Here is a 25953-nt window from a genome sequence, read left to right as displayed (position 1 = left end):
TACACCCAGGCAATGCCATAAGTCAATGGCATTATTTGCATATGAATACTTTACCATTGAATCTACTGCTGTAATTTACATTTCACACTGAGAGTTTCAAAAGTTAGTAGAGGTAGAGGAGCAAAGCCATTCTGGCATTGTCCCTTCATCCACTTGAGCCTCCCAGCACAAGCTACACTGAAAAACCTTTTGGGGACTATATTGGCCTAGAGATGGCAGAGCTGGGAAGTGACTGACGAAGGCAATACTGTCACCTGGGCCAGACCTCCTCTTCTGGCACACTTCCCATCAGATGACATTGAGCAATGTCAGCTTCTTCTCCTCGGGGAGCCAACCCATGGAAGAGAGTGAGCATGGCTGTGAAGGTGGAGGGTTAGACTCAGTGGCCGCATCTACATTAGCAAGTACATTAGAAATTAGAATCGGAAGACCGAGCTCTTTCAAAAGAATCCACGGAGCGTCCACACCCCCGCCCCCCCCAAGCCCTTTCCAAAATAACTTGGAAAGAACTCCCGCGCTCTTTCGAAGTCGGTCCTCTGTTCCTGGGATGGGAAGAGCGCCCTCCTTCGAAAGATAATTTTGAAAGAGAGCAAGTATAGATGCTCCGTGGCCCGCTCATTCAAAAGAGGGAGTCCTCCATGATGGCGCTCAGCTGGCAGGCGGTGGCGCCGCTCACAGCACAGACCAGAGCTCTATGGTTCTAGCGTCTGACCGTGCTTAAGAGGACGCAGGCTCCCAGAAACCCTCAGGCAGAAAGCTAAGAGCGTGCAGCCAGCAGTGAGGCCACTCTGCTCTCCAGCTCTCCAGCCACCACAATGGCCAGCCAGACCCCCACACCACCCGGATCCATGGCCAGCCACCCAGACCCCTGCCCACCTCAGGGGCCCTCCAAAGACAGCGGGGAGTTGTCCCAGGAGGCGGGCCAGGCCCTGAAGCGTCGAGCCCCCTCCTGGACAGAGGCTGAGATCCAGGACCTCCTCTCCCTCTGGGAGGATGAGGAGGTCCTCCAACAAACGGGGGTCCGTCGCTGCAATGCGGTCGCCCTCCAGCAGCTGGTACAGGGACTGCTCGGCTGCAGCCACCCCGCCCGCACACCAGACCAGGTCCGGTCAAAGGTAAAAGAACTGTGGCAGGAGTATTGCAGGGCCCAGGATGCAGCCGGGAGGTCGGGGCAGCCCCCACAAGCTGTCCCTATTACAAAGAACTCCACCGCCTCTTGGGGCCGAAGGAGGCCGGACCCCCCCCCACCATCTTCCTTGACACGTCCATCGGTGACACTGAGCCAGAGACAGCGCCTGAGGGCGAGAAGCACCTGGGCTCATTAGCCAGCACCAGGCGACCATGGACAGCACCACAACTCAACCCCACCAGCGATGATGAGGGCTCAAGCAAGGGGACCCTTGTCATCGACCTGCCATCCGGGCCGTCCAGCCGGGGCCTGTCTGACTGTGTCTTGCCTGCCTTCCTGGAGGGACCCCTAGGTAGGTGGTGTGCCCACCAGCCTCCCTAGTGCCCAGGGAGGGAGTGTCAGGTCCCACCCGGGGTGGCCACAGGCATCCCACATGGCCACCAGCCCAGGTGCATGTGGACCCTGGACAGCTATGTTCCCTGGGCTCTCAGGGGGTTGATGTGCGGCACTCAGCACCACATAGATGGGACAGCATCAGGGGCTGCCCAGACTTGGAGGGAGTGGGGAACAGCGGGGGGGTGGGTGCTTCCCCCTGCCCCTGTGGGGCACCCAGGGACATGTACCCTGGGGTGGGGGGCAGGACACGGGGCCCTGCACCTGGGACTAATGGCCCATTCCTCCCCTCCCCTTCTGTCTCCACAGCTCCTGCAGCCAGTGGCTGGACCAGCCCCGCCACGGAGGCCGAGGGGGAGCGGCCCGCATCCTGAGCAGGGACCGTGTGGGGGTCGCCGCCGGGCCATCCGCCAGTGCCACCAGGGCAGCGACAAGGAGGCGGGGGGGTGGGGGGGAACACTGGCCATACCACAGCTTTGTGGGACCTCATTGGCGTGCTGTGGGAGTGGCTTGCCATGGAGCGGCAGGCCTGGGACCGGGTCACAGCGAACATGGATGCCCTGACCCTGGCCGTGGTGGGCCACCTAGACCCAGCTGCCGCCCCATCACAAGCCACTCCCACGCCTGCCCTCACCCCACCATCCCTCATCCTCTGTCACCCAGCTGCCCCCACACCTCCCCAGTCCCCCAGACAGACTCCCCACCCCTGACCTCAACCACCTCCCCAGTCCCCTGATGAGCCTCCCCACCCCCGACATCTCCTGCCCCCCCCCCGCCCCACCCAGTGAACCCCTCCCCACGAGCCCGACCTCTCTGCCCTTGTCCCAACCCACCCGCCCCGTCTGCCCTGATGCAGCTGGCCCATATGTTGATGGCCAGGGCTGGCCAAGGTGGGGCTATTCCCTCCGTCCCCCCACACCTCCCATGCCGACCCCAGGGAGCCCGCAGGGGCCCCTCCTCAGCAGCGCCCCTACCTCCCCGTGCCACATGCCCCAGCCCAGCCATGACAGACCACCCAGACCCGGGGGGGGGAAGGGGCGGATGTGGGTGACGGGGATCCCGTCCCTCAACTCCCATAAATGAATAGGGCCTTCTGCCCTTACCCTCGGCCCTCCCAGGGCCAAGAGGGTGACCACCTGGGGGCCACAATGCCCCTGTATATAGTTCCCCCCAGCCCCCCTTTCTGTGATACCCTCTGTATATAGTTCCCCCCAGCCCCCCTTTCTGTGACACCCCTCCCTGTACATAGGTGGCAAAGAAGTAGTATTGGTTAAGTAAAGTGTTTATTTTGTGGTTCCATCTGGGTCCCCTGTGCATGTGTGGGGGTGGTGGGATGTGCATGGTGGTGGGGTGTGCGTACATAGGGGGTGGGGTGGTTACTGTGGTTCCCACTCAAAGGCCTGAAGCAAGGCCTCCTGTACCCGCACCCCGTCCTGCTGGGCCTGGCGGCATGGGGCAGCAGGGGGCTGCTCATACCCGCACCCTGCCTCAACAGCCCACCCGTGCATGAATGTCTCATGCTTTGCCTCCATGAGGTTGTGCAGGGCACAGCAGGCCCCACCTGCTGCCAGAACACTGGGGAGGCCAACCTCCAACCTGGTGAGGAGGCATCTGAAGCGCCCTTTCAAGCGGCCAAATGCCCGCTCCACTGTGTTGCGGCCTGGTTCAGCCGCTCATTAAAAACGTCCTGGCTGGGCTGTGTGTGTCCCGTGTATGGCCTCATGAGCCAGGCCTGCAGGGGTAGGCCGCCTCCGCCACGATGCAGGGTGGCATTGTGGTGTCCCCAATGGGGAGCTCCTGCTGGGGGTTGAAGGTCCCCTTGGCCATGTGGTGGCCCAGCCCTGAGTTCCAGAACACCCTGGCATCATGGGCGCAGCCAGCCCAGCCCACACAGATGTCCTGGAACCAACCATTGGCATTGACGAGTGCCTGCAGGACCACGGAGCAGTAGCCCTTATGGTTTATGAAAGCTCTGCCACTGTGCTCTGGGGCCCGGATGGCGACGTGCGTGCTGTCTAGAGCCCCGAAGCAGTTTGGGAAGCCCAACTCCTCGAAGCCCTGGATGGCATCGTCCAGGTCCCTGACACGCACCAGCTGCTGCAGGAGGACCCTGTTGATAGCCCGGTTTCCAGAGGGCGATGGCCACCCTTTTCTGGGGCAGAAGCACTGGCCTCATGTGGGTGTCCTGGTGCTGGCGGGCTGGGGTGAGCCAGTGGCACAGCTCTAGGAACGTCCCCTTGGTCATCTGGAAGTTCTGTAGCCACCGGTCGTCGCCCCAGTCCTCCAGCACCAGCTGATCCCACCAGTCGTGCTTGTGGGGAAGCTCCACAGGTGGCAGATGCCCCAGGGGACCAGCTGGGGATGTCGCGCCCTCTGGATGACTTCCAGGAGGGTGGCTAGTAGGCTGGCTGCCCATAGCCGCTGCCACGTGGCGGCCAGGACCACAGTCAGTGCGCTGGCCACAGCCTTGATGGGGATGCGGGGGCTGCTCGGGTTCCAGGAGGGCCTGGGGTGCCTCCTCTGATCTCCTCGGTGTGCAAGCCTGGAGACAGGTGGCCAGCCCTCGACGTGTGCAGGCTGGCGTATGGGATGAGGGGGGCCTTTAAGGAGATGGCAGGCCGTGGTACCGGAAGGGCTCATCCGCCATGCGACCCTGCCCGCGGGACTTCCTGTGCCTGTACTTTCGAAAGAGCGCCCTGCTAGTGTGGATGCTCATTTTCGAAATTGCAGTCGAGGACTTTTGAAAGAGCGGATCGCACCTTCAGTCTCTGTTTTTCTGTGTGGACGCTCCCTTTCGATAGAACGGCTTTCGATGTTCTGTTTCGAAAGCCGTCCTCTCAAAACGGGCTGTAGTGTAGACGCGGCCAGTGTGCTGGTGCTCGTTCTGCTCTTGGATGTGCCCAGATCTGTTGCTTTTCTTGGAGACACCTGAGCAGCTGCACACTTCAATGGCTGTGCCACTTCACCCCTCTAAACAGCTGCAAGCCTCTCCCCAGGCTCAGCAGGAGGAATATGGCCCTAAAAACCCTGCAGCTCACCATGCGTTTGAAACAGGTTTCTCTATGATCGGGTTAAAGGGGGTCCTTAATACATGCAGCATATTTGGAAATACTGTCCTCTGTGGTCAGTCTTTCCAGGCTGCTCTATCTCTTTCAGGAGTCTGATTTGTCTTGCATACCCTCAGGTTTCTCCTTAATTAAAAACTACTTGCTTACAAAATCACATAAAAACACGAGTGTCACAGAGATTACGGAAAAGGTACTGATATTCTCATTTTCCCCATACAAGTATAAATGAAATAAGTTGGAATATAAATATTATACAGGTTGTACCTCCCTGGTCTGGCACTCTCCGTACCTCAGTGGTCCTGAACAAGAGATTTTGCCAGACCAGGGGAGGTTAACGCCCCATCCTTGGCCACCTCCCACTTGCTCTCTGGCTGCGGCTCCCTGGATCTCTGGTTGCTGATCACCACCACAGCCAGCCCCACAGGGGGGCTGCCAAGGGATGCTGCCACAGCCAGGCAGGGCTGCCAGCTCGTTGCCCTCAGGCTCCGGCTCTCTGGTCCAGGAACATCCATCATCCTGCCAGATGAGGGTTGTTGCCGGGCGAAAAAATGCTGGTTTGTGGAGGTGGAACCTGTACTTACATTTCATCACTTAGAATATAAATCAAGATAAGTCATTTTATCAAATTTTAGTTGACTTTGCTCGTGCTTTTAATGTAGCATGTTATAAAACTAGGTAAATAGCCAGATGAGTTGGTGTATCCACTGGAAGACCTCTATGTGCGTTCTTGGACACATGTACCCCATTTGAGAACCACTGGTCTAGGCTTGTCCTAGGCTAGGAGGCTACTAGGCTGAAGGGTAGAGAAGACCCATCCACTTTAATAGCCAAAGGAGACACTGTGCCTCTTGAGCAAGACGCTAGTCACAGTTCAATATTTCTCTATGGAGTCACCATTTCAGAAGCCAGTTCCTGCAAAATGCCTCCTGCAATTTACCCACTTTCACAGGAGCTGAGGAGCTCAGCATTAGAAGTGGCTGAAAAAAAGGGAATCCATTTCTGAGAAAACATTGCTCTGGGGGGAATTTTTCTCCACCCTAAGCAGGATTAAATGTCCAATGTGAAACTTTTGGTTTATTGACTGACCCCAGAGAAGGTTCTGTCTGAAAATGACAAAATAATGACCACAATGGCACAGATCCCGGGCACTTAGCCTCTCCACCCGCCCCCCAACTCTGGCAGCTACGCAGGCAGAGCCTGTACCTAAAACCATGTAGGGAGGTGGGGAGGCAAAGCCACCCAGAAGTTGAGAACTCTGAACACGAAGGTCCATAGTACCTTCATGAGAACAGAGCGTTGAGTTCTGCCTAGGATCAGATGAAAAGCCACTACCGTGCAGATATTTTTCAGCTGCAGTTAGTTTCATGTATGTTATCTTACTACCCTGTGGAGGAATCTTGATAGAGCATCAAAGGACTTTCACAGATGGAGCACAGTTACATATGCAGCTTGGACTGCTTTTATATATAGCTGTTTGTGTGTTTTCTGGTCAGGTGAGTCATCCAGGTTGTAATTTGTGGATTAAGTGCTTGTGAAATCCTATGTAATTGCAAGTCTATTGTGCACCTGCCAGCTGTCATGTTTTTGTTATATAAGGTTTAAAAAATGAAAAGCTCTAAAAATTATATCTGTGTCTAAAAGAGCTTGTTATGTGGAACTAAAACCATTGTTTCAAAGGAGGCAAGTACATGGTGGAAGATATGATCAAGTCCAGTTCTTGGCACAAGAACTAACTGTTCATTGTAAGTTCTTCAAGTAGTTCAGCTAAGTGAACATTTTTATAAAACAAAGAAGAGATGACACCACCACCGTACACATGAACTGATGTGGTTTTACTGCATTTGGCCACATATCTGAACATGCTGGTATGGAGTGCAGCTGCCAGTTTCATCTCTAATATCATTCCTTCCACAAGGAGAACTTTTATGTCTGTTTCCACCATTTTCTTCCCTTTTCTAGATAACATTTCAATCCTATCTGCTGTTGCTGGTCAGAAATGCAGTTATTAAAAACACTCAGTTGATGCAAATGTGGGTTGATACAACACACAGAATGGGGTGTAGATGTGCGTCACACAACAGGGAGCAGAATTAAGGGAGAAATGATCCTTGAAGGCAAGACGCCTCTTCAATTGATAGTGGGGAGGGAAATCAAATGCTGTAACTACTTTTCCTGGCGTATACAGCAACTGATCATCACTGGCATCAATTCATGTTTAAGCCAAGACTTTTCATGATTTAAACTTCTGTTTGCATACAACTCTGAGTAGTGCATCTTAAAGTCATACATATTCATAGAGAATGAAGAATGCATAATGTCTGCATAAAAAGATAAGCGTTTTGACTATATATGAAGACAACAACTACAATTCTCACAGCACTGTCATTGGTTAATTTGAAAATATTCAAGCATTTATTTTAAAAAGGAGTAAAGCTGAACTTAAACTACACTACGCAAAAGTTGTGTAACTGAATCAACGCTGACTCTTTATCCATTTTAAACATTACCTTTTCTTCCCTCAACGCTTTGTTAATTAATTGTTATTTTAAGTTCCAGTACCATGATCAGATTTCTGCTGCCTCAGGCAATTGATCTCAAGTTCTGAGGGAAATGCTCCATTTTATTTTTCCCCAGTTGAATAAACAGTACCATGTCTACTATCTCTTGTGTTAGAATAGTGTTGTCTTCACATAAGACTCAAATAATGGTATTAGTCATTCATTTCCTTGTACACATACACCCTATTGCGTGTTGACAGGTTTATAAGGATGCAGTGGCGGCCGTGGGTGCTGGGAAGCTCCTAGACGACAGCCTTTGAATCCTTGCAGTCCTGAGCAATGGTGCCTGAGTTAGTCTGTTTATTGTCTGTGTTCTCTCCCAGATGCTTGACTTGTCTGGAAGATTAATACATTAACAAGAGAGGTAAGGTTCAGGGTTGCACATCTTTAAGACATGTTTATTAGCAAATGGCACATGAGATTCAAAGGTCACCATGAGAGGTGACATTTTAAAGTGAAACAACAATATTTATGTTCAGATACTATGCTGATGAGATCATGTGGAAAATGTTTCTGATTAAATCAGTTTTATAAATAGGCACAGTATATGTACTGAAAATTCCAAATGCCACTTATATTTATAGTCTAGTTTTTTCCTTACATTACTATTTGGTAATTTAAGACTACTTTGTTCTTTAAGGCACATTACGAGTTGGAAAAATGTACTTTACTGATTTTTCACAAACTGTTTTATTTCAAAATAAGTAATTTAAGAAAATACACTATGAAATGTACGTCTATTATCTATTCTTCAGAGCAAACATTCCAGATGAGTGTTCTTAGCCACTGGTAGAAAGTTTGCTTTACTTTCACATTCTTTGGGATAAAATTGACATTACACACATAAACAATGATTGACAGAAAGCAACTTACACACCACATCATGCACTGCAACCTGCTTGACTAAAAGCAAGATGAATGGCCAAAATAAAATTTCCAGTTAGTCAAGTTACACTAACTACGTAAACGCCATACAATTAAAAAGAAAAACTTTGCATGAATAGGCTGGCTGCATCATTACTCTTTAGTAAACATTACAACTAAGACTAAAAAGTGAAATGCTTTATGATGTGAGCAGATTGTCAACCACGGTTTTTGCTGAGTTCTAAAGGGTAACTAAGCTTTTAATTTTTATTTGGGACAGCACAACGGCATTAAAATACAAAAGATTAAATGACACTTACTTTTCAAATGCTCCATTTTCAACCTTAATAGCTCCTTCCACTGGATCCAGTCCTTGTTCTGAAAACTGTTTCAAGGCACTTAAAGCTGCCTGAATAAAAAAATAATTTGTCAAATATTAGTATTGTAATGGTATAATTGAAACAAGTCACTAATGGCCATTCTTTTTAAATGCCTCTCTTTTATTCTGAGGCAAATTAAGTTAGGATGGGAGTAAAGAGTCTGTAGGACAATGTCATGATAAAGAGCTCATGTGTGAGCAAACACAACGATGTATTCGCTTCTCTGTGCATATGGGTGACTCCCACTATGGTTAATGAAAGTTGTATTTGTAGCATTAAGGGGAGACTATGCTCATGAGAATTCACTTTTCTAGCCCACGAAGTCTTTGCAGCTTCCCTTTGGCTGAGTCTACACTACAAAATAACTTTGAAGTTGCTTACTTCGAAGTTATACTTGGAAGTAAGCAGCTTCGAAGTGGAGTGTCCACACACAAAATGCTCCCTCCCATACTTCGAAGTAGAACATCTACACGCACTTAGCCCCTATTTCGAAGTAAGGGGCCAGGAAATGACGCAGGCATGGGGTCGCATGGCCGACAGGGCTTGTTGCCAGCTGCCCCCTTACAGGGCCCCTCCCAACACCCACACCCTGCATGTGCTCAAGGCTGCCAGGCTGTACACAGCATCAGAGCACCTGCTGGGGAGAAGAGCTGGAGAACATGCCCCCTCCCACCCTCCCTGAGGATGATGTCCTCTCCACCCTGGCCAGCCTGCTGGCCATGTCGGTCACCCTGCTTCTCCTGCAGCATGGCCAGGTCGCCCACATGGGATCCAGCCTGGAGGCCCTGGCCACAGCACTGCTGCTCCTCCCCCAGGACCTCCCTATCAGGCACCAGGGGGCCTTCACCACCAGCACCAATTGGTGAGACTGGCTGGTGCTGGAGGACTGGGATGACAAGCAGTGGCTGAGGAAATTTCGGATGACCCGCCAGACATTCAAGGACCTCTGCCACTGGCTCGCCCCAGTCCTCCAGCACTGGGACACCTGGTTGCAGCCAGCACTCCCGGTGTGGAAGAGGGTGGCCATTGCACTATTGAGGCTGTACACTCCGACAGTCATCGGTCCCTTGGCCACCAATTCGGCATCACCAGGGCCACCATCAGAGCAGCGCTGATCAAGGTACGTCTGGCCCCTACCATGGACCCACCCTGGGAAGGAGGCTACTGGGCAGGGGGCTGGGGGCCCCTGGTGGGGAGAGGGCAGGGAGCAGGGGGAAGGAGGTCCTGGTCAGGTGGTCACGGACATGCCTTCCTTCCCCCATCACAGGTTGTCTGAGCCATCAACACGGTGCTCCTGCAACGTGTCATGACCCTGGGGGACCTGGACACTGTCCTCACTGGGTACACGAACCTGGGCTTCCCCAGTTTTTTCAGAGCCCTGGATGGGATGCACGTGGCGATCTGGGCTCCAGACCACAGCGGGGCGCATCCATTAACGGGAAGGTGTACCACTCGGTGGCACTACAGGCCCTGGTGGACTTGAGGGGCTGTTTTCTGGATGTGTGCCTGGGGTGTCTGGGCAGGGACCATGACATCCAGGTGTTCCAGAATTTGTGGCTGGGATGCTGGATGCAGGAGGGCACGTATGTCCCCCTGTGGAAGCTCCTACTCGGAGACATCACAATGCCCCCCTGCTTCGTGGCCAATGCTGCGTACCCGCTGCACCTGTGGTTCATGCGGCCCTATAGTGGATGCACCATGCTGGCCCAGGACACCTTTAATGGTCACCTCTACCACACGGGGGCACAGTAGAGCAGGCGTTTGGAACGCTGAAGGGGAGGTTTCACAGCCTCCTCACCAGGCTGGATGTCAGCCTCCTAAACATGCCCCCGGTCATCGCTGGCTGCTGTGCCCTCCACAACCTTGTGGAGGACTGGTGGGAGAGCTTTATCCAGGTCTGGGCCGAAACCCTGGGGGCTGGCTTTGAACAGCTGCTCACTGCCCCATGCCATGAGGCCAAGAGGGACGGGGTCAGGTGTCAGGATGCACCCCCTTCTGTCCCCCCCCGCACACTCCCACCAAGCACCAGGGACACGGTTAGGGTGGGAACAATAAACTTTATTTTGGGGAATAAATGTGTTTGAGAAAACAAAACAGAACAACATGTGAAACTATTTACATTGCATGGGGGGAATGGTCCACAGAGGGAGGCAGAGGCTTAGGTGGGGGGACTGAACTGAGATGGGGGCTGGGATGGGAGAAGAGTCAATCGTGCAGGAGCATGGGGGGCCAGGAGCTCCTGTAGTTGTAGGTGCCGAGGAGAGGGAGAGCTCGTGCTGCCCCTGCTTGTGCCACAGTGTCGTCAGCTTCCTGCCTGAGGTTGCCGGGGAGCTGCTTCCTTTAAGGCGGCCGGCAGGGACCATAGAGCCCTGTCTGTACTGGCCAGAGTGTCTCCATCCTCCGGGCATGGGGAGCGCCTCGTTGGCAGACTCCTTACTTCTAAGTAAGGAGTGCAGAGCATCTACACACACACACACTCCCAGGAATGGAGTAGTGACTTTGAAGTTAGCCTCGCTTACTTTGACGTTAACTTCAAAATAAGGGGAAGAGTGTGCAGACACTCTGCAGGCTACTTCAAAGTAGCCCCTTACTTTGAAGTTAACTTTGAAGTAAGTTTGTAGTGTAGACAAAGCCTTTGTGAGTTTATGCTGCTCATGCTTCTCTTTGGTCCTAGGGAGGGAACCTCAGGTCAGTGATTCTCGCAAGACTCAGACTTCAAACTCAGAAGGGATCATCATGATCATCTAGATCTATGCTCCAGTCTGACCAATTGCACCTGGCTGGCCACAGACTCTCACCCACCCACTCTGACAATAGATCCTTTACCTCTGACTGAGTAACTGAAGGCCTCAAAAACCATGATTTAAAAACTTTAATTTACCATGAAGCCAAGACCCATGGGTCACATAATGCAATAAAAAGGAGGAACACACATGGGTGTTGGTGGAACATGTCTACATCCCAATGGCTAGATCTAGAACAGAATTGTGATGCTGGTATATCTTATACATGGGTCAATGAAAGACATCAAGAATGTACATGAGCCTGTGCTGGGTGATAGGGAGGCAACAATGATGGAACAATAATACAATTAATATTGATAAAAGTCTCAAGTGACTGCTCCTCCATCTTTGTTCTCCTTGACATCTCAGAGGTTTTTGATCCCACTGACCCCTCTCTCTACTTCTTAAAATCATGTTTTCTATTGGCTTTTGTGACTCTGTTCTCTAATGGAACAATAATACAATTTACAGGACTTGAATTTATTTGTTGAAGTGCATTTTACCTTCCTTCTGTCTCCTCTCCTACACCCGCTTCTCTTTTGTTAAGTACATCACTCTTCTCTCTGCTGACTGTCCTGGCAACTGAGACAAATGCTTTCCCATTTAGTGAGCAAGCACTGATTGTGAACCTTTCATATACTACGTATCTCACCTTCAGAACACATCCATTATAATAAACAAGTTACCAGTTGTTTTGTCTTAAGGTTAAAATGCACAGCTAAACTGAAAATCAAATTTCATTATTAAAACCTGAAGAAGTGGGTCTTGCCCGCCAAAGCTCATTACCTTATAAATAAATTTGTTAGTCTTTAAGGTGCTACAGGTCTGCTTGGTTTTTGTGAAGCTGCAGCCTAACACAGCTACCGCTTTGAATCTAATAATTAGGCTGCATCAGACACAGAGCATACAAAAATTCTGTTCAAAAACTCTTTTTTTTTCTCTGAGACTTTCTGAGAACTTCCTGGTTCACTGAAGGTATCTTAGAATGTGACATCATAATATCAGAATTTTCACTATAATTTTTACAGGCTGTCACCTTCTGGGAAGCCTTCACTGACCCAAAAAGCACCAAAAAGATTTCAGAAAAGAAGAAAACAAAATTAACACACATTCCTGTGCCAAAAGCTCCCTGTGTTAGTGGGACGTTCAACAAAATGTCAGTTCAATGTCAGTTTGAAATTCAATAAAACATTCACCTAGGCTAAATTTACTTTTTTGGTCTGTAGTTCACTTCTATTTTGAGATTAGTACCTTTCCATTCCTCAAGAGTCAAACCCAGAATAAACATTCACAAATTGGCAAGTCCAGTGGAGACTCTTTATTCCTATTTGTCAGCATAAACAGGTTCTCTGTATGCTTTCATTTGAATTTTCAGCCCCTGTTGGACCAACAACACAGCCATCGCCCCAAGAATCACATTGTACTGAAATGCTGGATCTGCTTTCACAATGGAAGTGACAGGTATGTGTTTTCAATTCACTCAGTGTTGCCTTCCCTTAAATAGGTTAACACTATTAAATGTTGCTAGACAGCATGTGTCTGGGCCACATGAACAGCAGCATGAGGCTGGCTATGCTGCATTATACTAGTGGGCCAGCCACTCCAATATCCTGTTTCTGATCAAGAACAATACCTAAAGCTTTCAGAGGACAGCACAAGAAGCTCCATACTGGGCAAGCATGGAATAACCTGACCCCACAGAGAAGTTTCTTCCTAATTCTGGACAGTTAGTAGGTGACATATCAAGCAGCATGAGGGTTTCAATAGTTTTTATATTAGCAAATGCAATTATTTATTCTTATTATCCATACAAATACCCACATTTTAAAAACTATCCTGCTAAACTTGAGTTTATCAGCATTACACAGATGCTCCCCTGGCCTTCCCACCAAGGCCTTCATGATTTCCAGTGTCTCAGCATCGATTGCTTTTTGCCTGCTCTCGGCCCCTTCCTCCATTTTATAAGCTTCACCACTCTCAAAGCTTTTGTTACTCTCTCTTTGGCTGCCTAGCCAAAGCCCAGCACTGGATAAACCCAGCATCTGCTTGCTCTGTTCCACCTCTAGCAACGTTAGGGAAGCCATATGATCATGAAAGCTGCCTCTACAATAGATCTCTTCTCTTCCTCCTTTAGTTCTGCTATTTTCCTAGCCCAGCAGCTTTGTTTTTTCAGCTTAACTGACATGCCCTATTCTCTCCTTTCTCTCTGCCACTGATGACAAGATTTCTCATCCATTTTCCACCATCCCCTCCTTCTGCTCTAATTAGTGTGCTTCCCTAACCCATTCTGGTTTGTTTTTCTTGTCCCCACTTTCCCTTAGCCTTCTCCACAGGCTCCTTCCATTCACAACAGGAGCACACATTAGTCTCCTCCATCATAAAACATTAAATCAAAAGCCTCCCCTTGACTCTCACCTGCCTCCCCACGTACCATCCCTTTACCAGCAAGATCATTGAACACACCATGTTCCGCTGCTGCCTGGAGTTCTGAACTCTTTACCTTCACTCTTTACCTTCTTTAACGCCCGCCCAACCTTGAAACAGCTCTCACAAGAGTCTCAAGTGACCGCGCCTCCATCTTTGTTCTCCTTGACATTTCAGAGGTTTTTGACACCACTGACCCCCCTCTCTACTTCTTAAAATCATGTTTTCTATTGTCTTTCGTGACTCTGTTCTCTAATATTGCTCTTTTTGCAGAATGTTGAGTAGACCCTTTTCTCCTTTCTAGTGTGTATTCCTCAAGGTCAAGACTTGGCATCTTACTTCCCTCTCAATACCTTTTCTCGTGGAGTTCTTAACCCCAAGCACGTCTTTAGATACCATCTCTACATTGACAATTCACAAGTTTAGCTCTCTATTACAGGTTTGCTTCTTTCCATCCAATCTAAGATCTTCATCTATTTTACTCATATGTCCATAAGGATGTCCAGCTAGCAACAGAGACAAAACTGAGGTTTTGAACTGCAATCTGAACTCCTTCCTATTTTTCTTTCACTTTGAAGAATTCCAGCATTCAGTCACTCACATCAAAGTCCAAATCCAAGTCACACTGTGTCTACCCACGTAGTATTTCTAAGATTTGTCCTGTTCCATCTGTCCAGACTGCTTCTTTTTCTCACACCTCAGTCTATGTAATTTCCTCTCTAGTGCTGCAGCCAGCCACATGGCCTCCTTGAGGCCAATTCCAAATGCCAATGCTAGGATAATCTTCTTGACTCTGGCATTCTGACCACAACAACGCCCTTTGTCTTTTCCTTCCACTGGCTCTCTCTCTTCTACTGCATGAAACACAATCTCCTGGTCTTTACCTCAAGATCCATTATCCTCTAACCCTACCTTAACCAGATCTACAAACTCTCAACTATTACCTGTGCTCTATCAATAATGCCAGTCATGACTTTGGGTTTAGCTGCTTCTCACTCAATCACCTCTACATTTTCTCCTAGGCATGGGCAAAGATTTGCTGTTATAATTGGTAAAGCCATCACCTTACCCTTATTAAAACATCTGCTGTGATGCCTACAAAATCAATACTGTCTGGCATTGGTTAGGGCAGCAGCAACCTGAGACTTCTGCTTTTCTGTTACCTCATCCCCATTTGTCTGTTTTATCCATCTGTTGCTTCCTGTCAGATGCCAAGATTGTAAATTCTCTGGGGCTGGAACTGTTGTCTTGTTTTACCCTGTCTGTATAGTGCAGGATAGATTGATTTAAATCAACAAACAGGAACCCCTGATTTAAAGTCAATTTTAAACTTGTTTTCAATTGATACTTGGTTATTTTTTCCAAAGAAAAAATTCTCTCACTGGTTTGTAATCATTTTAAAATGTTAATCTGTAACTATAGTCCTTATACCAAATTTGTTACTCTTACTTTGTTAGCCAGGCATATTTAAGAAATTATATAGCTTAGCATACATTGACTCAGGTTGTTTATTTTTATATTTTTATTATGTTAGGAAATGATGCATTTCTTATTTACTGGGTGATTAACTTTTTTTAGTTATGATTTGCATCAAGCTCTATTTGGCTGGAAATTGGAATTCAATTAAAATGCACAAACAGCGCTTTAAAATTGTTTCCTATATAAAACAACCTCAAAATGTTCTGGTTACTTTTTATGTAAGTTTATCAAAACATGTTTTGCATTTAAAACCAGTTGGTGTACTGAACAAAGAAAGCATTATCAGTCATTCCTAAACTGAACAGATTGTTTCTGGTCACCATGTTCTTCAAGACTCAGACTTCATCCTCACAACTAGTTGTTACTTGTAGATCAGAAGAGGAAAACAAGCTTTCCAGCTATTTCAACTCCCAATCAGTTTTGTAAATTTCAACGAACTAGCCACTGAACTATGTTAGCTGAATAAACTGAAGCAGAGAAAGTGTTCTTTTTACCTGTATAAAGCTGCCAAATGCTGATTTAGCGTTTCAAAAACTGGTTCCAGGTGCTTAGTCAGTGACTTCCACCAGTTCAGTGGTTTGATTTTCTTTAAAGCTTTGGCAACTTTGGGTACAGCTTAATGTTTTCTAAGTTTAATTTATTCTATATTTAATGTATTTACAATTTTAGTTCATAGTAAGTTTACGTTTTTTAAAATAAGTTATTAGAATTTCAAATTAAACATTAAATAGGTTTATTTCTGTTCAGCAAAATATACTAATTTAAATAGAAAAATGATTTAAATAAAATTAGTAATTTAATTTATAGTCCTTTTTTCCCCTTTCTATCCATCCTACTGTAGTGCCGAGCACAATGGAGCTCTAATCCTTGATTGGGGCTTGTAAGTGACATTGTATAAATTAGTAAGTGTCTGACCATCACTGTGTAGAAGTCAATTCATGGGTGAATTATGTGCTGTTACCTTTGTAAAAACTCATGGAGGATGTGTGAGGTCTTGAGAAGTGGAGAAGGGAAAACTCAGGGGAACAAATCCAGGGAATTATAGACAGTCTCCCTAATTTAGGTACCTGGCATGATACCGAAACAAATTACAGCTTGAACCCCTCTAATCTGGAACTCTTGTCTAGCAACATCCGTAATCTGGTATGATTTTAGTTAGCTGAACGACCACTTATCATGGGTGTGGCCAAGTTTCCTATGATCCCATAAAGTTTGTTTACAGCCACCAGTCCTGGCTCCCAGTGTTCTGTGCTGTCATTTAGCTGTAATTTACCCCTAACTATCTTCAGAGTCCAGTAAGCAGTGAAAGTGTTGGTATTACTGCTAGCCAATATTGACCTCCCATTGTCTGGCAAATTCTCTCATTCGGCAGCAGTCAGGTGCCAAACTGGAGAAGTTCAACCTGTATTAACAAATCAATTTGTAAGTATATGGAGGATAACAGGCTTACAAGGAATAGCTAGTATGGATTTATCAAGAATAAATCATGCCAAATCACTCGTATTTCCTTACTTGATAGACCTAAAGGCCTAGTAGACATAGAAGAAAGCAGTAGACATGCTACACGTGGATTTCAATAAGGCTTTTGGCAAAGTCCTACTAGACATTCTTGAAAGCAAATTAGATAAATGTGGTCCAGGTGAAATTGCTATAAGATGGTGCTTGGCAAAAAGACCATACTCAGAGTAGTGTCAGGCAGGTAGCTGTGTCTGCAGCTTCACAAAAAACAAGCAGTCCTTTAGTACCTTAAAGACTAACACATTTATTTATTAGGTAATGAGCTTTTGTGGGTAAGACCCGCTTCTTCAGAGTGGTTATCTATGATTTGCTCCAAATGGGAAGGTATGGGTAGTGAGGTCTCACAGAGGCCAGTCCTGAGTCTGGTACTTTTCAATATTTTCATGAATCATTTCAGTAATGCAGTAGAGAAAGTGATTGTAAAACTGGTAGATGACACCAAGCTGGGAGGATCGGTGTCACCTGCACTTGAGCATTTCGAGTGCAGGATTAGACTTCAAAATGACCTTGACACCTCAGAGAATGGGTCTGACATCAACAAGATGAAATTTAGTCAAAAAGGTGCAAAGTACTTCACTTAAGCAGGAATAATTTTGTGGAGTGCCCTGTGTAAGACGTGGGTGGTAACTATTCTACACTACTTGGAACTGGTGAAGTGTTAGCTGAGATACAGTGTCTAATTTTGGGTGCCACACTCAAAGAAAGATAGAGACAAGTGAGAGAGAGTCCAGAGGAGAGCAACAAAAATGATCCAAGCTTTTGAAAACCTGACTTATGAGGAAGGGTTCATAAAAACTGGGCACATTCAGTCTTGAAACCAGAGGAGGTATGGGGCAGGGCTGATAACAGTCTTCAAATATGCAGAGGGCTGTTATAAAGAAGACTACTAATTGTTCTTCATGTCCACTGACGGTAGGACAAGTAGAAATGAATTTAATCTGTAGGAAGGGAAATGTAAGTTAGCTCTTAGGAAAAAACTTTCTAACTATAAAGCTTGTTAAGTTCTCGGTTCCCAAGGAAAGTCATGGAATACCCATCACTCGAGACTTTTAAAAAGAAATTGGACAAACAGCTGTCATGGATGTTCTAGGTATACTTGGTTTTACTTTAGTGCGTTGATGACCTCTCTGTGTTCCTTTGAGCCCTACATTTTTATGATTCAACAAAATACAAGCCACTAAAAACAACATTTATCAAGCACCAAAAGGGGTCTGGACAGATTTTTTTTTTCAATTAGCTGTTAAAATTATCTGGATCAGTGTAATTTTCTCTGTAATCTATTTACTATTGTCTGCACACATGGGGGAAAAACTTGCTGTTATAATTGGTCAGGCCATCACCTTATCCTCCTTAAAACTTCTGCTTGCACACATCTTACTACATCTACTCCCTCATCAGCTGGGGAGACAGGGACTATTGATATCAAATCTAACTGCCTTCTGTGGAAATATGCTTCCACTTAACACTGTGGAACTAAGACAAGAGCCACACTACAGAAGATGATCGACCTGCTGAGGGTCAGTCTCCCAGGGATTCTTTTTGCATATGCATGAAATGACGCTCCCAGGGTTCGACATCAACCCTGTACTCCTTGCAGTCTTCCTCTGTGTGGACAGATATGGAAGTTGATCATGGATAAATCGATTTTAGCTAAACAATTGGCATAGCTAAAATCATACATCACCAGTCAACTTCTATGTCTAGAATAGACATAGCCTAATCTCATAGTAATAGCCCACAAGAAAGTTTGTGTCACAAATCCTATTTAATTTAATTTTCTTCTTCTGTCAGTCCTATTAGTGACTGGTAACACCTTTTTTTCCTCCTTCCTTCCCCTTCTCCCCACTATATAACCCTCAATTCTAATTGTCTCCTCCAAATCTGAGAAAGTGAGCCTTACCCATGAAAGCTCATGACCGAATAAATTGTTTAGTTTTCAAGGTGCTACAGAACTGCTTATTTGGGAAGTTTCAGACTAACATGGCTACCCCTTTCTGAGGGTAAAGTTAAGCTTCCAGGTGGTCAACAATGGCCTGTGTTTCTCCTGCCCTTTTATTCTGGAAAAGTGTGGAAAACATTAACTTAACTTGGCATTTTCCAGTTTTCCTGTATTGTGTAATGTCTTGCAAAGCTACTCTTCCTAAGATATAAGTAAGGAGAGCTTAACTCTACTGTTCATGTTTGAGTTTTGGGAACTAAACTCTTTCTTTCTGGAAGGATACAAGAGGAACAGAGGATCACTGAACAGCTGAACCTTAAATCCACAGTAACTAATGAATGTTTTTGAGGGTGAGCGGAAAGCGGAAGACTCTTGTAGGAGACATGATCAAGGGGCACAACATGGAGAATGGGGTTGTGCAGGAATTTCCTGGGTGTGCCTCACAGCCCTTTAGTTATGATTCTTCTTCATTCTGGCTTTTCTATACTTCTGTTAGGATTGTAGAGGCCTGGATGGGGCCGACGGTGCCCATGATACACTTGGAAAGGCTGGGGGCAGGAAGCAGGCTAATAGCTGAGTGGCTGTGTAGAGTAGTTAGCTGAGCAGAAGGGAATTTTAGGTTTTGTGCTATGAAGACAAGTTGCAAACAATAACAATGGACTAATTTTTACCCACAATTCAATTCAATTCAATTCAATTCAATTCAGTGGCCTCACTGGATCTACATCCTCGATGAATTTGACTTCATAGAAATAACTTCAGTGACAAGTAAAAGAAAAAATGGAATATTTGACAATGAATCTGGTGAACAACTGAACAATTTCTGTTTTTAAAGGCTTGATACTTCCCTTCCATTGAGAGTTTTCTGAGAAGAGCATCTGCTACAATTTTATATATATATATAGTGAGAGGGAAATATTTTTCTCCCCCAGAAGATTTTACAACTGTTTTGTGAATAAGGACCAATAGGTTACACAACAGATGTTTTTGGCACTGCTGTAGCTATACAGAAAACAAGCGACACATGAAATGTGTAAAAGATATGATGCCAACAGGATGCACTACATTGCTCTTTGTTTGTCTTGGCTGCCATTTTCATTATAAAAATGTGTGTATATCAGAATGGAGATGGAGGTTTCCAGTTGTTTTGGCTCTGCAGCTTTCCTTAAGTCAATTCACAATTAGTGAATGGTAATGAAATTTGTGAATATTCTTCCTGCTTCCCTCTATAGGGATTAAATGTTTTGTAATGACAATCTAGTAACATTATGTCATTCTTTCACTGAGACCAGCAGGCAGAGCCTGCACTAGAGAATGTATATTTCAGCTCACGTCCACATGATAAAGATTTCCTGGGGTCTTTTTAGCATAGCTTACAGCTGGGTCTCTCTCTTCAGTTCTGTTGCATTTCAGAATCATTTTTATGAAACACAAATAGCCAAATTTTGTTGTCTTCTGTGGGTGTTTCCAGTTGACTATTGCTTGTACCTCAGAGAAGATTATGGCCCTAGTCATTCCTATCCGGTATTCTGTGACCACAATCTGCATCAAAGGAATGCCACAGGTCTGGTAAATATGCCATTCAATAACGCTAGCTCATGGTGACTTGCCATATTTCTCCAGTTGTTATGGGTGACAGCTAGCTCAAAACACTGCAGTGTGCAACTGTTCAAAAATGCTGCAACTGACATTCACACATAGACAATTTGCACCCTGCAGACATATGCCAGGCAGAGTCAGACCCAGTCTGGCCAGTCCAGCCACTCTCTGCAGCCCATCTCATCCATCCCCTGTATCCACAGCTGCCAGATCTCATCCCCAGCTCAGCCCAGCCCCCAGAGCCCAGTCAGGAGGATTGACAACCTTAGGGGAGAGAAGAGGGTCACAGAGACGTCCAGGCTGGCACTGCATCCTGTGCATATGCCAGCAGTCCTGCAACTGTGTCAAGGAGTGCAACATTGCCCCATCTCAAGCATGAGACTGCAGGTGCCCCCCGCATCATACGTCCTAAATGTCACCTCCCCATACACTCATTCTCCTTCCAGCACTCCCCATACCCTCTCCCAATACACATACCTCCCTCCACTCCCTGCCCCCAGTACTGGGGGTTTGATGTTGACTTTGCTATCTCTTACCCTTTTGCTAAGGTAGACAAACTCCTGCTGGGGCTTGTAGCTTTTTTTTCTTTTCACACCAAAGGCTTTTATGTAAATTAGGTGGTCATGGGATAGGAGGAAAGATCCTTTCATGGATCGGGAATTGGTTAAAAGACAGAAAACAAAGGGTTGGAATAAATGGTAAATTTTCACAATGGAGGGGGGTAACTAGTGGTGTTCCCCAGGGGTCAGTCCTGGGACCGATCCTGTTCAACTTGTTCATCAATGATCTAGAAAATGAGGTAAGCAGTGAGGTAGCAAAGTTTGCAGATGACACCAAGTTGTTCAGGACAGTCAAAACCAAAAGGGATTGTGAAGAACTACAAAAAGATCTCAGCAAACTGAGTGATTGGGCAGCAAAATGGCAAATGAAATTTAATGTGGGTAAGTGTAAGGTAATGCACATTGGAAAATATAACCCAAATTACACGTACAATATGATGGGGTCAAATTTAGCTACGACAGATCAGGACAGGGATCTTGGAGTTATAGTGGATATTTCTCTGAAGACATCCACGCAGTGTGCAGCGGCAGTTAGTAAAGCAAATAGGATGTTAGGAATTATTAAAAAAGGGATAGATAATAAGACAAAAGATATCATACTTCCCCTATATAAAACTATGGTAAGCCCACATCTTGAGTACTGTGTGCAGATGTGGTCTCCTCACCTCAAAAAAGATATATTGGCATTAGAAAAGGTTCAGAAAAGGGCGACCAAGATGATTAGGGGTTTGGAACGGGTCCCATACGGGGAGAGGCTAGAGAGACTGGGACTTTTCAGTCTGGAAAAGAGGCGATTGAGGGGCGATATGATAGAGGTATATAAAATCATGAATGGTGTGGAGAAAGTGAATATAGAAAAATTATTTACCTTTTCCCATAATACAAGAACTAGGGGACACCAAATGAAATTGATGGGTAGTAGGTTCAAAATTAATAAAAGGAAATTTTTCTTCACACAGCGCACAGTCAACCTGTGGAACTCCTTGCCGGAGGAGGCTGTGAAGGCCAGGACTCTCTTAGGGTTTAGAAAAGAGCTCGATAAATTTTTGCAGGTTAGGATCCATAAATGGCTATTAGCCAGGGGTAAAGTATGGTGCCCTAGCCTTCAGTAAAAGGGCAGGAGATGGATGGCAGGAGATAAATCACTTGATCATTGTCTTCTGTTCTCCTTCTCTGGGGCACCCGGCATTGGCCACTGTCGGCAGATGGGATACTGGGCTGGATGGACCTTTGGTCTGACCCAGTATGGCCATTCTTATGTTCTTATGTATGTAAATCTGTACTAGGTCTCTAACAAAAGCTTTCATTTGCTATTTGATGCACAAACCAATATGTTAATAAAAAACCCTTTGTTTTGGTATATTAGGCTACTTTGGGTGTAGTTTTTAAGAGACTTGGGGCTATTAATGCAGTAGCAATCTGACAGCCCTGCAGGCGGCAACCCCTCTCAGAGTTCAGAGCCTAACTCTGCCTGGGATTCTCTTTCCGCTCCTCCTTTGGCGTTAGGTGCCTAAGGTGTTTGCTGCAAGAAACTGCAGGAGGAAGGGGAGAAGGAGGACATCCCTCATGGTTGGGTACTTAGCCAAGGAGGTGGGAGACCTCTGGTTCAAGTCCCCTCTTTGCACGATGGAAGAGAAGTGGCTGAAACAGGGATCTGCCACCTCTGAGGTGAGTACACAACCACTGGAATGTTCTGATGTAGGACTCCCTTGGTCTTTTATGCACAGGTGCTGGAAATACAGGTGCAGGGTGTGTGGGGGGGATGTGCTGCATCACCCCATATCTTGAAGTGCTTTCCATTGTATACAGGGGTTCCGACTGGTTTCCACAGCTCTCAGCACTCTCCCTATAAAAACTGTTCCAACCCCACCCGCCTCCACTTCTGTGTTAAAGTTGTTCCACTCAGCAAATCAGAGAGAGTGTGGGCAAGCATGGGACTGAGACGAGCCCACGAGCTTAGAGCACACATCCAGGATGTGGGTGCTCCAAGATCCAGTCCCTCGCCTCTCCTTACCTCCAATCACTCTCCACTTGCCTATCTGCAGTGGAACATCTTGAGCAAGAAAGACTGAAGAAGCCCCACACTGCAACAGCGTACAGCCCAGTGGTTCGGGCACACATCTTACTACACCTGAATAGTAATATATATTGGACAGACTTCAAACTCTCTCAGACAAAGAGTTAATGGGCACAAAACAGACATCAAAACATTCCTGATCCACGAACCAGTTAGTCAACATTTTAATGGAGTGGGCCATTCTGTTAATGGCTTAAGAGTTTGCATCTTATTGAAGAAGAATTTTCAGTCTGCTTTGGAAAGAGAAACTGCTGAACTCTCTTTCAGATTCAAATTCGACACATTAACACATAATTTGAACCAGGATGCAAATTTTCTGGGACATTATAGGGGCTCTTTTGCATACTTGGCTTAATTAAATTCTTGACTCCCCCGCCTCGCTCTCTGATTTGCTCACCTTGATTATTTTTTTCTGATTTGTCAACCTTGATTACTGTTTTTGGTTCTCTATGCCTTGAATATTGAGTCTGTTCTGGTATGGCTATGGTCTGAAGAAGTGGGTCTGTCCCACGAAAGCTCACCTAATAAATTATTTTATTTCTCTTTAAAGTGCTACTTTGACTGCTTTTTTTGTTTTCTTACTACACCTGCTACACTTCAAAACAAAAAGCAGTCAAGTAGCACTTTAAAGACTAGCAAAATGGTTTATTAGGTGAGCTTTCGTGGGACAGACCCACTTCTGCAGACCATAGCCAGTCTGAAGAAGTGGGTCTGTCCCACGAAAGCTCACCTAATAAACCATTTTGCTAGTCTTTAAAGTGCTACTTGACTGCTTTTTGTTTTGATAATGTATAGACTAGCATGGCTTCCTCTTTGTTACTGCTACACTTCGTTCTCCTCATCAGCTGGGGAGATTGGGGCTTGAAGCAGTTGTCTCCCCCACACCAGATAAGTACTTTAAGCATTAGGCTAAAAGCTAGGAAGGGGGGTCGTTCTCCTAACCCCAACCAAGTCAAGGCACCCGACTTGCCCGTTCATGAATTGCACTGGACTCCTAGAGTGAGGCGGCAGGGCTTATGCTGAAGCCAGAAACTTAGGTGATGTGTGTATTTAGATGTACACAGGAGTTTGGGAGAAGCTGAAAGGGTGTTTCATGAAGATATAGAGGGCAAAAGTTTGGGATTTAAGTTCCTCAAGCAGCAGGAACATAAGTCCCCTTATGAATCTAACCCTAAGCACCTGATTGCATCTATGACTCAGAGACCTCTAAATTGCATCAGCTATTATTAAAGGAATAAAGTTGGACCTGCAGTCGTTTGTCAACAAAAATGAAAATCAGCAAATGACAGTTGACCCTAAATTTCTCCTAGTTTAGAAAACAACAAAAAGTACGGAGGTCTTGTCTCCAGTGTTGGCTAATTACTGACATATAATCAGTGCATTCTATTGAAATCAAAGGTGTTTATATCAGCAATGAGTGTGCCTTTATACCTTCTAAAGATGTAGATTTAATTTCAAATTTAAGGCTGTTGTGAAATCAGTACCAGGCCTGTTGTAAGTTTGAGGGCTGGATGTTCCAAGAATTTCAAACCACCTTAGCAATAGTTTTGAACACACATACTCTCCCTCAAGGAGAGGCTTAACGCTTTCTTATTCTTTCTGGGAGCAAAGTTGCAATGAGGCTTCTAGCTGGCTCTGACCTTTTCTACACTAAACTGCAGATGGACTCAAATACAACTGCATGCATTTGCTTGCACAAAATTATATGTGGATAGGTAGCTGAAAATTTACTCCTGAAATTGCCTATTTAATCTGCCTTGAATTATCAAGATGGCAATATCTGCACAGAAGCTAAACAAAAATCAAGTTTGGGATATGGAGAATAAATCCCTCATCCCTACAGTTGCTGTTGTAACTGAATTTCCTGTATCACAAGCAATACATTTTGCTCAAAGTCTTTACCTCCTTCCTCAGAATACCCCATTTTCTCCAGTTGATTAACCAATGTTAACATCCATTTAAAAGTTAAATTTTAGAAAGGGTTTTCATGCTACACAATGTAAGCCTTAATGAAATAACTTCAAACCCTTTTTTTGCAAATAGCTTATACCAGTGTATTTCATGCATAGCATAGTCTCATTAACTCACATAATTTACATGGAAATAGTATTTTCCAAAACAAATTAATCTCTGCACAAAGGAACATTCACCTGGTATGCACGAGGGCTAAGGGTAAAGCTTGCACCTGCCAAAGAGGGAAGGGGAAAGAAGAAGGACTTCTCTGTTCAAACAAAGAATGATGTTTCTTTAATGGAGAACGTAGAACTCTTCTGAAAAATTGGTTGTGCTAATTAAAGCTGCCCCAACTAACCTCAATGGGTGCAGCCAGCAGTTACATGGCAGACAATCCATGGACGTTGTGATCTTGCCACATTTATGAGGGTAGTCATTAAGTAAGGATTAATTGTCCTTGAACACCTTTTCTAATGTATCAGGCATGCATGTCTTCTTTTGCGTCCTGTCTTTCTATTGTACAAGCATATTTGTTTTTTAAATTTTCTTATGGCCATTTCTCAGTATCCCAGGGACTGGAGGGAAAACAAAATTGTGATCCACAGGGTTGTTTTCAGGAGGTGGGGGGGAGGAGGAGGTTCCCTTCATCAGCCCACAGCAGTAATACAATTGGTTGTGTTTACTGCCTTTCCACACCAGCAATTCAGTCTTTTGTCACTTTGATTATTCCCTTATTGTAGCACATGAACATGTGAAGTATGGCCCCAATCTCATTCCCATGGTTGTGCAGTAGCTCCAGCAGCAGAGTATTCTGACACATTATCTTTTAAGGCTTAAGACACAATTGTATGATGAGTCTGTGATGAGGTAGTTCTATCGCAATATAGCAGTTTTTGCACACATTGGGCTGGAGGTGCTGGGACAATTTTTTGGGTGAGGGTTTTGAGACCTGTTGAACCCAACTGGAAAACCTGTATATAATGGAAACCACTTCAAGCCAGGGTGTGTTCCACCCCTTCCCCCACCCCTTAGTTCCAGCCCCTATGCACTGGGCTTAAACAAACTACATTGAGTCATGGTTTATTGGTAACATATTAGGTATGTAGAGTTTTAAATGTTTGCTTTTGGGTGAAGAGTGTTTGAAAGTTTAACATGTATACTTGTACAGCTATGTTCACGAATAACATATGGGAGTACAACGCTACTGTGGGGCTTGATCCTGTCTGGGG

At 45.8% G+C, this 25953-nt stretch overlaps 1 protein-coding gene across 4 annotated transcripts in view; it reads right to left on the bottom strand.

The window, feature by feature from the left end:
• Positions 1–5098: 5098 nt before the first annotated feature.
• The window catches only part of STAU2 (staufen double-stranded RNA binding protein 2), a 247048-nt gene continuing 226193 nt past the window's right edge, over positions 5099–25953 (bottom strand). For 2 of the 4 annotated variants that reach the window (XM_074987069.1, XM_074987071.1), the window contains exons 14-15: positions 8333–8421; positions 5102–7484 (exon numbers count right to left, since the gene is read on the bottom strand). In XM_074987069.1, the coding sequence (XP_074843170.1) occupies positions 7391–7484; positions 8333–8421 (183 nt within the window). In that variant the 3' untranslated portion in view covers positions 5102–7390. Of the gene's footprint in view, positions 7485–8332; positions 8422–25953 lie in introns of all 4 variants that reach the window. The other 2 variants (XM_074987073.1, XM_074987072.1) reach the window with 2 other exon arrangements.

The sequence above is a fragment of the Carettochelys insculpta genome, chromosome 2, assembly GCF_033958435.1.
Source record: "Carettochelys insculpta isolate YL-2023 chromosome 2, ASM3395843v1, whole genome shotgun sequence".
NCBI classification, from domain to species: domain Eukaryota; kingdom Metazoa; phylum Chordata; order Testudines; family Carettochelyidae; genus Carettochelys; species Carettochelys insculpta.
The sequence above is the reverse complement of the archived record's forward strand: the minus strand, read 5'-3'. Positions and strand labels throughout refer to the sequence as shown.